Source organism: Oncorhynchus mykiss, chromosome 29, assembly GCF_057628025.1.
Source record: "Oncorhynchus mykiss isolate SJ-2025 chromosome 29, ASM5762802v1, whole genome shotgun sequence".
Classification (NCBI taxonomy): Eukaryota; Metazoa; Chordata; class Actinopteri; order Salmoniformes; family Salmonidae; genus Oncorhynchus; species Oncorhynchus mykiss.
In genome coordinates, this window is record NC_143050.1 from 5,812,501 (window position 1) to 5,825,000 (window position 12,500).

At 48.1% G+C, this 12,500-nt stretch overlaps 1 protein-coding gene across 1 annotated transcript in view; it reads left to right on the plus strand.

The window, feature by feature from the left end:
* dchs1b (dachsous cadherin-related 1b) overlaps positions 1-12,500 on the plus strand; it is a 245,174-nt gene that overhangs the window by 169,033 nt on the left and 63,641 nt on the right. The window contains exons 6-11 of the mRNA XM_036967976.2: positions 4,453-4,641; positions 6,924-7,155; positions 7,710-7,946; positions 9,873-10,336; positions 10,609-10,971; positions 11,741-11,978. Coding sequence (XP_036823871.2) covers positions 4,453-4,641; positions 6,924-7,155; positions 7,710-7,946; positions 9,873-10,336; positions 10,609-10,971; positions 11,741-11,978 — 1,723 coding nt within the window. The remainder of the gene's footprint in view (positions 1-4,452; positions 4,642-6,923; positions 7,156-7,709; positions 7,947-9,872; positions 10,337-10,608; positions 10,972-11,740; positions 11,979-12,500) is intronic.

Sequence of the window (12,500 nt, forward strand, 5' to 3'; positions counted from 1 at the left end):
AACCATGTGTCCATGTGTTTCCTGTCAAATGTAGGCTACTGCTTATATGTGGCATTCACCTAGAGGTTCTGAAACAGTGTTGATTTGACCTAAAGAAGTATTGGGTGTGATGACTTGTGCTCTGTATCACTCTGTCTAGGTTTTCCAGAGATCCTGGTTGTGGGATTCAGAGATTTCCTGCTTATTCGATCCAGATTTCTGGAATCCTCCAACTGAGATTTCACGAAAACCAGGGCATTTTTGCATCCCCAACTTTGACCAACTTAGGGGAGTTTTACAATAAAACATGGAGAAGAACAGAGGGAAGACAGGAGAGGCACTTAGGAAGAGGGAGGGAGAAAAGGGGGGTGAGATGGATGGACGGTGAGAGGAGCAGTGGCTTGTTTGTGGTGGAAGGGATGATTTATATGGACTGAGAGAGATCATAGACAAAGATAGGAGACTCTAGTACCCAAAAGCTTGTTTTAGCATTTGCAGAGCCATTGAGGATTTTCACCATTTTGAAGTAGTCAACTTGGTGGGACTTCCGATGGGTTAAGGAAGGATTTATAATTCCATGCAGATCACCAGGAGGGATCAGCCAATGAATTATACTCGCGAGGAAACATTCCATAACTCCAGGGGGCAGTAAATCACCATCCTTTATACCTGTTCAGACAACACCCTCCAGGGGGCAGTAAATCGCCAACCTTTATACCTGTTCAGACAACACCCTCCAGGGGGCAGTAAATCACCATCCTTTATACCTGTTCAGACAACACCCTCCAGGGGGCAGTAAATCACCATCCTTTATACCTGTTCAGACAACACCCTCCAGGGGGCAGTAAATCACCATCCTTTATACCTGTTCAGACAACACCCTCCAGGGGGCAGTAAATCACCATCCTTTATACCTGTTCAGACAACACCCTCCAGGGGGCAGTAAATCACCATCCTTTATACCTGTTCAGACAACACCCTCCAGGGGGCAGTAAATCACCATCCTTTATACCTGTTCAGACAACACCCTCCAGGGGGCAGTAAATCACCATCCTTTATACCTGTTCAGACAACACCCTCCAGGGGGCAGTAAATCACCAACCTTCATTCCTGTTCAGACAACACCCTCCAGGGGGCAGTAAATCACCAACCTTCATTCCTGTTCAGACAACACCCTCCAGGGGGCAGTAAATCACCATCCTTTATACCTGTTCAGACAACACCCTCCAGGGGGCAGTAAATCACCATCCTTTATACCTGTTCAGACAACACCCTCCAGGGGGCAGTAAATCACCAACCTTCATTCCTGTTCAGGCAACACCCTCCAGGGGGCAGTACACATATTTTCAGTTTGTTTACCAACTCATAGAAATAGTAGAAGAACAAAAAAGTGAGTACTTCAAAATGGAGTTGACCTCAATGGCCCTGCCCGTGCTCTAACAGACACCATAATGAGACGGATACAAAGAAGAGTGCTCTATCATTCTCTATGGTGTCGCCCTCTTTTAGCCTAAATGACGATTAATTTTCCTGATGTCTATCAAAGTCTATTAGAGTTGCGTAGATGGAGAGAAAGGGAGAAAAACACGTTTTCCTGGTCATTTGAGGACATTATGGGGGGATATACTAATGAGGTGTAACCTGAGCCAATGAGGTATCAGGGATGTCACTGAGCACATCACAGGCACTCCTTCGATTGGTTATTTGAGAGTTTTTCTCTGTTAATCGATTGTCTGGCCTGTCAGATATATACATGGTGTGATCACATCGAGGGGATTTGATGAATGACCCGGACCGGCCCCGGTTGAAGTGGGTTTAGCGCTGATTGCATTAGTTTTGCAACCCGGGGCTGTCTCAACCCGGGGCTGACTCAACCCGTGGCTGTCTCCCGGGCCTGTCTCAACCCGGGCCTGTCTCAACCCGGGCCTGTCTCAACCCGGGGCTGTCTCAACCCGGGGCTGTCTCAACCCGGGCCTGTCTCAACCCGGGGCTGTCTCAACCCGGGGCTGACTCAACCCGTGGCTGTCTCCCGGGCCTGTCTCAACCCGGGCCTGTCTCAACCCGGGGCTGTCTCAACCCGGGGCTGTCTCAACCCGGGCCTGTCTCAACCCGGGGCTGTCTCCCGGGCCTGTCTCCCAGGCCTGTCTCCCGGGCCTGTCTCAACCCGGGGCTGTCTCAACCTGGGGCTGTCTCCCGGCCCTGTCTCAACCCGGGGCCTACTCAACCTGGGGCTGTCTCAACCCGGGGCTGTCTGTCTCAACCCAGGGCTGTCTCAACCCGGGGCTGGCTCAACCCGGGGCTGTCTCCCGGGGCTGTCTCAACCCGGGGCTGTCTGTCTCAACCCGGGGCTGTCTGTCTCAACCCGGGGCTGTCTGTCTCAACCCGGGGCTGTCTGTCTCAACCCGGGGCTGTCTGTCTCAACCCGGGGCTGTCTGTCTCAACCCGGGGCTGTCTGTCTCAACCCGGGGCTGTCTCAACCGGGGCTGTCTCAACCCGGGGGCTGTCTCAACCCGGGGCTGGCTGTCTCAACCCGGGGCTGTCTCAACCTGGGGCTGTCTCAACCCGGGGCCATCTCCCGGGCCTTAGCCAGGTGCCCTCGTTTTGGCCGACGGTAAAGTCTCCTCTAAACAAAAGTGACGTAGGTTAATTAAGCACGTAAATTAATGAGCAGGATTCTGTGTGTTTACGTGCAGAAGTGATTGCTTTTGAAAAACACTTTATCTGCCTTCCCAAATGAAAACGATAGTGAACAAAAAATATGAAGCAACATGTAAAGTCCCATGTTTCATGAGCTGAAATAAAAAAATAATCCATCCACCTGACAGATGTTAAACAGCATGGTCATTACACAGGTGCACCTTGTGCTGGGGTTGCATTTAAAAGGGCCGCTCTGAAATGTGAAGTTTTGTCACACAACACAATGTCACAGATGTCTCAAGCATTGAGGGAGCGTGCAATTGGCATGTTGACTGCAGGAATGTCTACCAGAACTGTTGCTAGGAAATGTAATGTTCATTTATTTACCCATAAGCCACCTCCAACATCATTTTAGAGAATTTAGCAGTACGTCCAACTGGCCTCACAACCACAGACCAGCCCAGAACCTCCACATCCTGCTTCTTCCCCTGTGGGATCGTCTGAGACCAGACACCTGGACAGATGATGAAACTGAGGAGTATTTCTGTCTGTCATAAAGCCCTTTTGTGGGGAAAAAACTCATTCTGATTGGCTGGGTCTGGCCAGTGGGTGGGCTTCCAAGTGGGTGGGACTATGCTGATAAAATCCATAGATTAGAGCCTAATTAATTAATTTAAATTGACTGATTTCATTACATGAAATTTAACTCTTTGAAATTGTTGAATGTTGCTTTTTATATTTTCGTTAGTTAGAAAATATAAAGTTTAGTTAGAAAATATAAAGTTTAATTAGAAAATATAAAGTTTAATTAGAAAATATAAAGTTTAGTTCGAAAATATAAAGTTTAGTTAGAAAATATAAAGTTCAGTTAGAAAATATAAAGTTCAGTTAGAAAATATAAAGTTTAGTTAGAAAATATAAAGTTTAGTTCGAAAATATAAAGTTCAGTTAGAAAATATAAAGTTTATTTAGAAAATATAAAGTTAATTTAGAAAATATAAAGTTGAATTAGAAAATATAAAGTTTAATTAGAACATATAAAGTTGAATTAGAAAATATAAAGTTTAATTAGAACATATAAAGTTGAATTAGAAAATATAAAGTTTAATTAGAACATATAAAGCTTAGTTAGAAAATATAAAGTTTAATTAGAACATATAAAGTTGAATTAGAACATATAAAGCTTAGTTAGAAAATATAAAGTTTATTTAGAAAATATGATCATCTATTTAATACACATCATGCTGACAACACGAGCAGCGAAGATGACTGTTGGATTTTGAGAAGGGTGCTCCTTCCTCACACTGCTTTCCCCCGGTTCACATCACGGGCCACGTCCCGGTAACTTAATGGAACTACCACGTAGATCTGCAACAGAAAGAACTCTCTAGAACTGCTGATGTGGCACTTGTCCCTGGCATCAGATAGTCTAGACATCAGCTTGTGGCACTTTTATCCGTTTGGAAGTGTAATTGCACACATTGTATTTTGTATTAGATTGACTGTACTGAGAACTGTGGTGAATTGGTGGATGTTTGTGGACTATATATATATATATATATATATATATATATATATATATATATATTTATGTAGGGTTCCGTTTTAGGACTGCACTTTAAATTGCACATAGTTTGGATTAATATAATATATTGTATTACTGTGCTCTAGTGAGACACTATTACTGAAGATGATAAATAACAGTTATTTTAACGTTTCATCTCTCTCTCTCTCTCTCTCTCTCTCCTCTCTCTCTCTCTCTCTCTCTCTCTCTCTCTCTCTCTCTCTCTCTCTCTCTCTCTCTCTCTCTCTCTCTCTCTCTCTCTCTCTCTCTAGGTGACAGCAACAGATGCTGACCGTGGTTCGTTCGGAGCGATATCGTACTCCCTAGGGTCTAGTTCTAGCAGCATGGTACCGGCCCAGTTTACTGTCAACAAGGAGACTGGTCAGCTGTGTTCCAGCGCCACACTGGATCGAGAACAGGGGTCAGGCAACTACGACCTCATCGTGACCGCTACTGATGGGGTGAGAACCTGTCTTCTGTTGTGTTGTGTTGTCCTTTCCTCCCCCTCTCCTCTCCTCTCCTCTCCTCTCCTCTCCTCTCCTCTCCTCTCCTCTCCTCTCCTCTCCTCTCCTCTCCTCTCCTCCCCTTTCGTTTCCTCTCCTCTCTTCTCCTCTCCTCTCCTCCCCTCTCCTCTCCTCTCCTCTCCTCTCCTCTCCTCTCCTCTCCTCTCCTCTCCTCCCCTTTCGTTTCCTCTCCTCTCTTCTCCTCTCCTCTCCTCTCCTCTCCTCTCCTCTCCTCTCCTCTCCTCTCCTCTCCTCCCCTTTCGTTTCCTCTCCTCTCTTCTCCTCTCCTCTCCTCTCCTCTCCTCTCCTCTCCTCTCCTCTCCTCTCCTCTCCTCTCCTCTCCTCTCCTATCCTATCCTATCCTGGCCCACTGTGACCCCCCAGGAAGACTAGGAGAACCTATTCTGGTCCACTGTGACCCCCCAGGAAGACTAGGAGAACCTATTCTGGTCCACTGTAACCCCCCCAGGAAGACTAGGAGAACCTGCTCTGGCCACTGTGACCCCCAGGAAGACTAGGAGAACCTATTCTGGTCCACTGTAACCCCCCCAGGAAGACAAGGAGAACCTGCTCTGCCCACTGTGACCCCCCCCCCCCCCCCCCCCCCCCCAGGAAGATTAGGAGATCCTGCTCTGCCCACCCTAACCCCCCAGGAAGACTAGGAGAACCTGCTCTGCCCAGTGTAGTCTACACAGCAGTGGTTCTATGGCTAAACAGTAGAGCGGACCCCAGGGTGAACACCCTTGCCTAATCCATCTCCTAACTGGGACTGGCCGTCTCAGCCCACCAACCACTTTGACTATAACAGAAGCCCAGAGTACAGTAGCTTGACCTATGATCTAAACCCACTCTCCACACTGGAGGGAGAGAGGGAGAGAGGGAGGGAGAGAGAGAGAGAGAGAGACAGAGAGAGAGAGAGAGAGAAAGAGAGAGAGAGAGAGAGGGAGAGAGGGAGAGAGGGAGGGATAGAGGGAGAGAGAGACAGAGAGAGAGAAAGGTGGCTTTTAAACAACCAACAACTCTTAGCTTGTGCTCACACAGAGCATGGAACACATGGAACACATGGAACACACAGAGCATGGAACACACAGAGCACAGAACACACACAGAGCACGGAACACACACAGAGCATAGAGCATGGAACACACAGAGCACAGAACACACACAGAGCACGGAACACACACAGAGCATGGAACACATGGAACACATGGAACACACACAGAGCATGGAACACACAGAGCACAAAACACACACAGAGCACGGAACACACACAGAGCATGGAACACACAGAGCACAGAACACACACAGAGCACGGAACACACACAGAGCATGGAACACATAGAGCATGGAACACACAGAGCATGGAACACACAGAGCATGGAACACACAGAGCATGGAACACACAGAGCATGGAACACACAGAGCACAGAACACACATAGAGCATGGAACACATAGAGCATGGAACACACAGAGCATGGAACACACAGAGCATGGAACACACAGAGCATGGAACACACAGAGCACAGAACACACACAGAGCACGGAACACACACAGAGCATGGAACACACACACAGAGCACAGAACACACACAGAGCATGGAACACACACAGAGCATGGAACACACACAGAGCATGGAACACACACAGAGCATGGAACACACACAGAGCACAGAACACACACAGAGCACGGAACACTCACAGAGCACGGAACACACACAGAGCACAGAACACACACAGAGCACAGAACACACACAGAGCACAGAACACACACAGAGCACGGAACACACACAGAGCACAGAACACAGAACACACACAGAGCACAGAACACACACAGAGCACAGAACACACACAGAGCACAGAACACACACAGAGCACAGAACACACACAGAGCACAGAACACACACAGAGCACAGAACACACACAGATCACAGAACACACACAGAGCTGTTCTGTTTTCTGCTCTGTTTTCTTCTCTGTCTTCTATTCTGTTTTCTGTTCTGTCTTCTATTATGTCTTCTCATCTGTCTTCTATTCTGTCTTCTATTCTGTCTTCTGTTCTGTCTTCTATTCTGTCTTCTGTTCTGTCTTCTATTCTGTCTTATATTCTGTCTTCTATTCTGTCTTCTATTCTGACTCCAGACACTTAATCACAACATTTTTCTAACTCTCCCATCTCCCTCTCTCTCTCCCATCGCTCTCTCCCATCTCCCTCTCTCTCTCCCCCTCTCTCTCTCCGTAGGGTGGTCAGAATGCAGTGACCCGTGTGCGTGTGTATCTGGAAGACGTTAATGACAACCGTCCATCCTTCTATCCGGTGCTCTACACCGTGAGCCTCAGCACCCAGAGCGCCCCCGGAACCTCCGTCACCAAGGTGACGGCCAACGACCCCGACGCTGGTGACAACGGCAGGGTGACCTATCGCACGGTGCCGGGAGGAGGCTCCACCTTCTTCACCCTCAACAAGGACACAGGTGTGTGTGTGTGTGTGTGTGTGTGTGTGTGTGTGTGTGTGTGTGTGTGTGTGTGTGTGTTTGTCTGTGTGTGTAATATCATAATTTTCCCTGTAGATAGCAGTGTGCCACTTTTAGATCACTGCAGTAAAGACATAACCGTTTAGATGACTGACAGCAGAAGTGTTTTAATAAACATTATAATACTTTCCCCATCAATACAACTCAGATTTGAACTGCTCAGTAATATGTCCTCCCTCTCTCTCTCCCTCTCTCTCTCTCTCTCTCTCTCTCTCTCCCTCTCTCTCTCTCCCTCTCTCTCCCTCTCTCTCTCTCCCTCTCTCTCTCTCTCTCTCTCTCTCTCTCTCTCTTTGTCTCTCTCTCTCTCGTTCTCTCTCTCGCTCTCTCTCTCTCTCTGTCTCTCTCTCTCTCTCTCTTTCTCTCTATCTGTCTCTCTCTCTCTCTCTCTCTCTGTCTCTCTCTCTCTCTCCCTCCCTCTCTCTCTCTCTCTCTGTCTCTCTCTCTGTCTCTCTCTCTCTCTCTCTCTCTCTCTCTCTCTCTCTCTCTCTCACCAGGTGTGATCTCTCTTGCGCGGTCGCTTCACGGTAAGGCCAACACCCTGGTCTCCATGGTGATCTCGGCGCAGGATGGCGGTGGTCTGACGGCGCCGTTGAACGCCCGTGTCAACGTGAGCGTGGTCGGGGGCTCTGTGGCGCTCCCTCTGTTTGAACAGGCTCAGTACTACTTCACTGTGTCTGAGGAGGTCCTCAGGGGCACCGAGGTGGGCAAGGTCCACGCTGCCATCAAGACCGGTGAGTTTTACCACGTTGTCTCTCTGAAACAATGACGTTAGGATGTGATTAGATGTAACGTAGCTACAACGAGCTGTGGCTCAAAGCCTCGAATGACATTGCTTGGGAACTTCAGAGCTGAAACAGTTTGACACTTTGACTTTGGTTATAAAGGAAAGTATAAACACACACTAGGGGTCATGACCTCTGCTGGAGACTCTACACATTCTGGGTAATGTGAAACAACGTCATTATCTCACTGGCTTCCTCTCCGGCCAGCTCTCATTGGCTAATAATGATCAATCTTCTCAGAAAAAAAAAATGTTATGTCGCATGTGTCACACTACAAGAGAATTTCAGATTTAGTTGGCGATTAAAATCAAACGTTTGAAAATATCAGAACGTCTGGGACGGCTCAACGACGAGATCGGTAGCCCTCAGATTGCGTCTCTTTACCAGCTCACATTAAACAAACTTCGGTAACGGCCCACGTGCCCCGAGTAGTCAGCGACATGGGAATTTAGTCTCTGATCTTAAAAAAATCTTTTCTGGGACAGTTCAATCGTGTAACGTACTCGCGCGGGCTTAAGCAGTTTACTTTACTGTTGTTCTGCCTCTGACTAAGTCCCTGGCTTTTATAGTATAGCCTTGGACAATGGGTCCAGTCTTACTCTAGCTAAATCGGTTGGCTACAGGGGTTCTCAAACAATGACACATATTGGCTATGAGTAAATACCTCACTATTTGTATAAGACATTCCTTGGAGTCTTGGTGTCGTCAGAGAATAGTTACCCTGGTATCCTCAGCTCACCTTACGGGTTCTGGTCCGAAGTAGAGGGCCGTTTGGAAACCAATCTTAAAACGCCATCTCTACTCCTTCCTCACCTCTCGGTTGGCTGATTTAATATGGATTATTTTCCACAAAGAACTACAGTTGTGTTTTTTTTTCTGGTATGAACGACTGCAGAATGATTTCTATTAGAGGCGGTTTTGAGTAAGAGTCAAGAGAGAAGTGCTCTCATCTGGAGTGGACTTGAAGTACCCTTATTCCATCTGAAGAACCCCTATTCCATCTGAAGTACCCCTATTCCATCTGCATAACCTTTATTCCATCTGAAGAACCCTTATTCCATCTGAAGAACCCCTATTCCATCTGAAGTACCCTTATTCCATCTGAAGAACCCCTATTCCATCTGAAGAACCCCTATTCCATCTGAAGAACCCCTATTCCATCTGAAGAACCCCTATTCCATCTGAAGAACCCCTATTCCATCTGAAGAACCCCTATTCCATCTGAAGAACCCTTATTTCATCTGAAGAACCCTTATTCCATCTGAAGAACCCTTATTCCATCTGAAGAACCCTTATTCCATCTGCATAACCCTTATTCCATTTGCATAACCCTTATTCCATCTGAAGAACCCTTATGCCATCGGAAGAACCTTTATTCCATCTGAAGAACCCTTATTCCATCTGAAGAACCCTTATTCCATCCGAAGTACCCTTATTCCCCCTCCACTCTTAACTGTTTTATATCTACTGTCATTGAGTCTATTGTTTGATGAGGATCCACATCAGGCTGGGTAGAAGCAGCAACTACTCTTCCTGGGATTCACAATAAACACAAAACATGACATGCAACAAAAAAACACTGACACACTAATAGACAAGGACTGTCAAACACATTTAGAATACAACCGTAAACAAACAATACATCCACTTACATCATTGCTCTTTTTCAGTACAGGAGTTGACGTGGACATTTTGGAATTGACTGTGATTGATGCTCTGTTTGTATTACAGGCTTTTAAATGACTTCTCTGTTTCACATGGGATTAACCATTATGTCCCTCCCTCCCTCCCTCCCTCCCTCCCTCCCTCCCTCCCTCCCTCCCTCCCTCCCTCCCTCCCTCCCTCCCTCCCTCCCTCCCTCCCTCCCTCTCTCAGGTCGTTCCCAGGACATCTCCTATTCCATCTCATCAGGTGACCCAGATGGTTATTTCACCATGGACTCTACCTCCGGGGCGCTCCGTTCCTCTGTCCCTCTGGACCACGAGGCCTGTCCCAGTCTCGACCTGGAAGTCCTGGCTCGCTACGGCTCGCCGCCCGCCTACGGAACCACACGCGTACGCATCACCATCTCAGACGTCAATGACAACGCTCCCTCCTTCCTTCCCTCCTCCTCCGAATCGCTCCTTCTCCCGGAGGTGACTAAAATGGGAACGGTGGTGTACCGGGTTCAGGCCACTGACAGGGACTCAGGTCCAAACGGTCAGCTGAGTTTTGACCTGGTCTCGATCGGCACGGGGGGCAGTAGCGGTCAAAGGATGTTTGGCGTGGACCGGGGAAGCGGGGAGCTGAAGCTGATTGGTGGACTGAACTACGAAAGTGTTCCGCGCTACGACCTACAGGTTAGGGAAAAATTTAAAATCATTTAAAATCTCATTTAGATCCAATAGTAAAATAAACTACCTAATAAAGTTTTTCTTTGAAGAATGTACCAATAGGGCCATCATATGTACTTGTCTATATTAAATTAGATTACTCATTGATCTTCTCTCCCTCCCTCCCTCCCTCCCTCCCTCCCTCCCTCCCTCCCTGCCTCTCTCCCTCCCCCTCCTCCCTGCCACCCTCCTCCCTCCCTCCTCTCTCTCCTCTCCCCCCCCCCCCCCCCCCCTCCCAGGTGGTAGCTAAAGATGGTGGAGCCCCCCAGCTCAGCTCTACCTTCACGTTAGTTGTGCATGTCCAGGCTCAGGATGCGCAGGGCCCCGCTTTCGACACGCTAACGTACCGCGTGGAGCTACAGGAGAACACGCCTCTAAACACACGCGTCCTACAGGTCCGCGCCCTTAACAGAGAGGCTGCTGGGAACGGCGGTGGCTCCTCCTCTTCCTCGGTGTCGTACAGACTGCATCCGGACGGTGACGCGGCAGGGTTCGGGGTCGCCCCAGATAGTGGGTGGTTGTTCGTTCGTAGCTCTCTGGACCGGGAGGCTAAGGACATATATCTACTGACGGTGGTGGCGACCTCTGGACCGGGAGGGCAGGTGAGGAACACAGCAGTTTAGGGCATACGATCACTCTTATTTTACCATCATGTAGACATGTGGTTTACCTCTGGACCGGGAGGGCAGGTGAGGAACACAGCAGTTTAGATCACTCTTATTTTACCATCATGTAGACTTGTGGTTTACCTCTGGACCGGGAGGGCAGGTGAGGAACACAGCAGTTTAGATCACTCTTATTTTACCATCATGTAGACTTGTGGTTTACCTCTGGACCGGGAGGGCAGGTGAGGAACACAGCAGTTTAGATCACTCTTATTTTACCATCATGTAGACTTGTGGTTTACCTCTGGACCGGGAGGGCAGGTGAGGAACACAGCATTTTAGATCACTCTTATTTTACCATCATGTAGACTTGTGGTTTACCTCTGGACCGGGAGGGCAGGTGAGGAACACAGCAGTTTAGATCACTCTTATTTTACCATCATGTAGACTTGTGGTTTACCTCTGGACCGGGAGGGCAGGTGAGGAACACAGCAGTTTAGGGCATATGATCACTCTTATTTTACCATCATGTAGACTTGTGGTTTACCTTCATGTAGACTGGTGGTTTATCTTCATGTGGACTTGTGGTTTATCTTCATGTGGACTTGTGGTTTATCTTCATGTAGACTTGTGGTTTACCTTCTCCATTGCTTAGTCTGTGTCTGTGAGACGGGTTTAGAGACCCGGTGTACAACACATAGAACACACAGGTTTCGTCTAACACATCTCTATCTACTGTATGTTAATCGCCCTCCGTTCTGCGCAGGGCGCGGCTGGGGCGGGCAGGACTGGCAGTGCCACGGTGAGGGTCTCTGTGACAGATGAGAACGACAACAGTCCCCGTCTGAGTCAGGAGAGGGTGTTTCTGGCTGTGAGAGAGAACCTTCCGGCGGGCACGGGGTTCGGCCGCGTGTCGGCTACCGACAGAGACGCAGGACTGAACGCCAGACTGACCTTCAGGCTCCTGCACACTGACCGACACTTCCAGATCAACTCACACACAGGTGAGGAAAGCCAAGGGTCTCGGAGTACGAGTGCTGATCTGGGATCTGTCCATATTAATCTAATTCATTGTGATCTTAAAAAAAAAAAAAGAAGGCAAAACTGGTCCTAGATCAGCCCTCCTGCTATGAGTTGCTTAATGAATCAGGGCCCAGGACTTACTGAGGTTGTTAGTGTACCTGGCAGTAGACATGTAGATCAACTCTGTAGATAAACAGTCATTTAAACCTGTCTAATGTGTGTCTATCCTACTCTGTTCCTTTATTTCAACTCTCTTCAACCCTGCCTTGACTCTCCATTCTCCCTCTACCTTTTATTCTCTCTCCCCCTCTCTCTCTCTGTCTCTCTTTCTCTCCCTCTCTTTCTCTCTCTCCTTCCCTCCCTATTCGTCTCTCCCTCTTTCTCTCTGTCTCTTTTTCTCTCCCTCTCTTTCTCTCTCTCCTTCCATCCCTCTTCATCTCTCTCTCTCTCTCTCTCTCTCTCTCTCTCTCTGTCTCTCTCTCCTTCCTTCCCTCCCTCTCTCT